The 2,793-nt window shown below is 47.7% G+C and overlaps 1 protein-coding gene across 1 annotated transcript; it reads right to left on the reverse strand.

Moving 5' to 3' along the window:
• Positions 1-213: 213 nt before the first annotated feature.
• LOC120858924 (pituitary tumor-transforming gene 1 protein-interacting protein-like) lies at positions 214-2,476 on the reverse strand. Its single transcript, XM_040235305.1, is given in 2 exon segments — positions 214-2,141; positions 2,143-2,476. Coding segments are annotated over 2 exon segments (534 nt in total). The 5' UTR covers positions 2,425-2,476; the 3' UTR covers positions 214-1,889.
• Between the last annotated feature and the right edge of the window lie 317 nt (positions 2,477-2,793).

The following is a 2,793-nucleotide window of genomic DNA, read 5'->3' on the forward strand; positions in this document are numbered from 1 at the left end:
ATCTGCCTTTATTTAATGAATGGATAATGCAGTATTTGGAGTATTATTTAAACAACAAAGGCTTGTTTTTCTTTTCAAAACAGATAAAATTAAGAGATACAACCTTATTTCTAATTTCAGTATTTAATATTTACTGAAGTAAATTAGTCATTCACCTGATAGCATAATTTAATATGTTTTTCTCATTTGGAGGGGAAAATATACTTTACTTTCTTTTTTTTTTTTTAGTCAACAAAAGCATGTATTAATCAACTGACTGGTAACTGGTTAAAGATTAAGGCACTCAGACTCGTGGTTTCCTTGAGGTTACAATCTCTGGCTGCTCTTGGTGCTGCTTCAGAAGAACGTGAGACTGCGGAGCCGCTCCCAGGAAGGCTCTGTGCTGTGTGGGAGGTGGCACGGTGTACAAGCAACCCCGCTCTAACAACCCATTTTATCTACAACCCGGCTCTGCTTTCAGCTCAGCAGCCTCAAGTCAAGAAAGTGATTCTACATCCATACTAACTACCATGTTAATACAAAGTTCATTAAAATCTACTACAAAGTTTATGAACAAACAGCATAAAGAAAATCTGCAGACTGTTATATTTAGGAATGTTTCATAATACTTTCATTGCTATCAAATGCCCAAGAAATCAGAGAAATAAGACAAAAGACTCTGTTAAAGGTTGTTTCTGGTCTGTGAAACGTGAGGGTGGAACTGTGAGGTCAAACACAGATCCATGTGGCTAACCAGGCACATGTGACCGTGTGACAATATGTCCTGCGACCCCTGGATCCACATGAACGCCCCTACCTATTGTGCATGTTCACCTTCCTTCCCAAAGCTCAATGTTTTTCTCATTTAAAACAATCTGGAAACTAGGACTATTTTCAGTTTTTAAAGAAAGGCTGTTCACAATGACTTCACCATCTGCCGTCCCTGCCAGGAAGTGCAAGGGCTACTGACTGCAGGCACACATCTTGACCTGGAAGAAAGGAACCCCAAAGGCGGCACCACGCGCACCCAGTGCCCCTCTGAGAAGCCGCTTCTGTGGGAGATTCCCAGGACAGGCTGAGACAGATGACGGGTAGGGAGCTAGGGTCAGTGGACAAGTGGGACAGCCGCCAGTGCCAATGTGCGCAGATCCCATCGGCGGCCACCTCCTCTTGAGGGAGAGCCTGTGGTCATCTGCAAGCCCTGAGTGACCAGACACAGCAGGGAGGGTCTGACTCAGGAGACCCCGAGGCTGACCCCCAGTGGGGCTGAAGAGAAGGCAGGCAGAGCCTCAGGAGGCCCTCCCACCCCCAGGACACAATAGCACCTGACCAACGACTGCCCGTCAGAGGTTTTATAATTCAGATGAACCCTAGAAAAATATCCTGATGTACCAGTAAAGACACAAACTTGGAAAACCACCCCATAAGTGGTCTGAACTCTGACAACAAAGCTTTTTGGGAGAATCTTTTGGGTGGGAGAATAAAATCCAATAATTAAAAAAAAAAAGGTTTATGGCTCAATGCTACTCGGTGTGGGTGGGGTCAGACTGCATCCTGGGCCCTAAGATGCAGGGAAACGGCAGGGGTTGGGGAGGTCCCAGGACAGACTGCAGCGCTCTGCTTCCTGCACGTGGACTTCGCGGGCCTGGATGCAGGGCCATCTGCACTGGCTCACAGACGAGCAAAGGCCTGAGGTGTGCCGCTTCCTCCCCAAGTGGACAACAGAACAGAGAAGCCCTGACAGCCTTCGTGTCTCAAGTGATTAAATACAGAAATGAAAGAAGAGGAAACAGAAGCTCCCAGGCCTCCGCCCCAGGCAGCTTCCTTCCCCAGGGTGGGAGGCGCATGGGCGGCGGGGGTCCCTGCTGACTAGAGGCCTGGAGACTGCTCGCCGCGCCACCGAGTGAGTCTTAGTTGTTTTCGAATCTGGCATATGGGTTTTCTTCTTTAAACAAACCATATTTTTTTCTGATTTCATCATGTCTCAACTTCATCTCCACTCTCCGCTCCTCCTGCCGGACCCGGCGCTCCTCACGCTCCCGGATGGCCTTCTCCTCGCTCTTGTCCGGTCGTCGGCTCCGGCTCCTCCTGCAGCAGCAGCAGCAACAGATGGCAACCCCCAGGAGAAGGGAGCCCCCGATCACCGACATGGCGATGATCAATGATCAAGGCCTCAAAGTTCACCCAGCACACGCCCCAGCGTGCGGAGCTTAGCTGGCAGAGGGAGCTGGGTGGCAGGACTTTGGTCACTGGGTAGTCCAAGCACATCTTGTTCGCATTGCACCAAAGGCACGAGACGTTTTTCAGGCACTCTTCACAGGTTCTGCTTGTGTTCTGAGAACAACCCTGCGCGGCGGCCGCTGGGAAGAGCAGCAGGAACAGCGCAGCGCCGCCGAGTGTCGGTCCCCAGCGCGGCGTCGGCCCGCGGACTCCGCTGGACGCCATGGTCGCTGCAGCCTTAACGGTCGATCGCCGTCTCCTCCGTCGTCTGGACGAACCCCACTACTTTACTTTCTTTATACCTTCATTTATTTTATGGGAAATACTAGTGATTTCAATATATAAGTATAAATACAAAGTATTGTTTGTTTCTAGTCCTTTAATATAATAACTGGCTATGGAATGTATGTCATTATTTTTGAGAAAACAATCAGAATTTCTCTTATCTTCAATGTAGCTGATGTTAAAATGTTGCATCGCATGCTAAAATGGAAAATAATAATTATATAATAATAATTCCTTCAAGTGCTGTGCAATAATTTTATATGTGAAAAGCATAGAAATTAAATAAATTATATGGAACTGAAGTAGAAA

The sequence above is a fragment of the Oryx dammah genome, unplaced genomic scaffold (assembly GCF_014754425.2).
Source record: "Oryx dammah isolate SB20612 unplaced genomic scaffold, SCBI_Odam_1.1 HiC_scaffold_29, whole genome shotgun sequence".
Lineage (NCBI taxonomy): Eukaryota > Metazoa > Chordata > Mammalia > Artiodactyla > Bovidae > Oryx > Oryx dammah.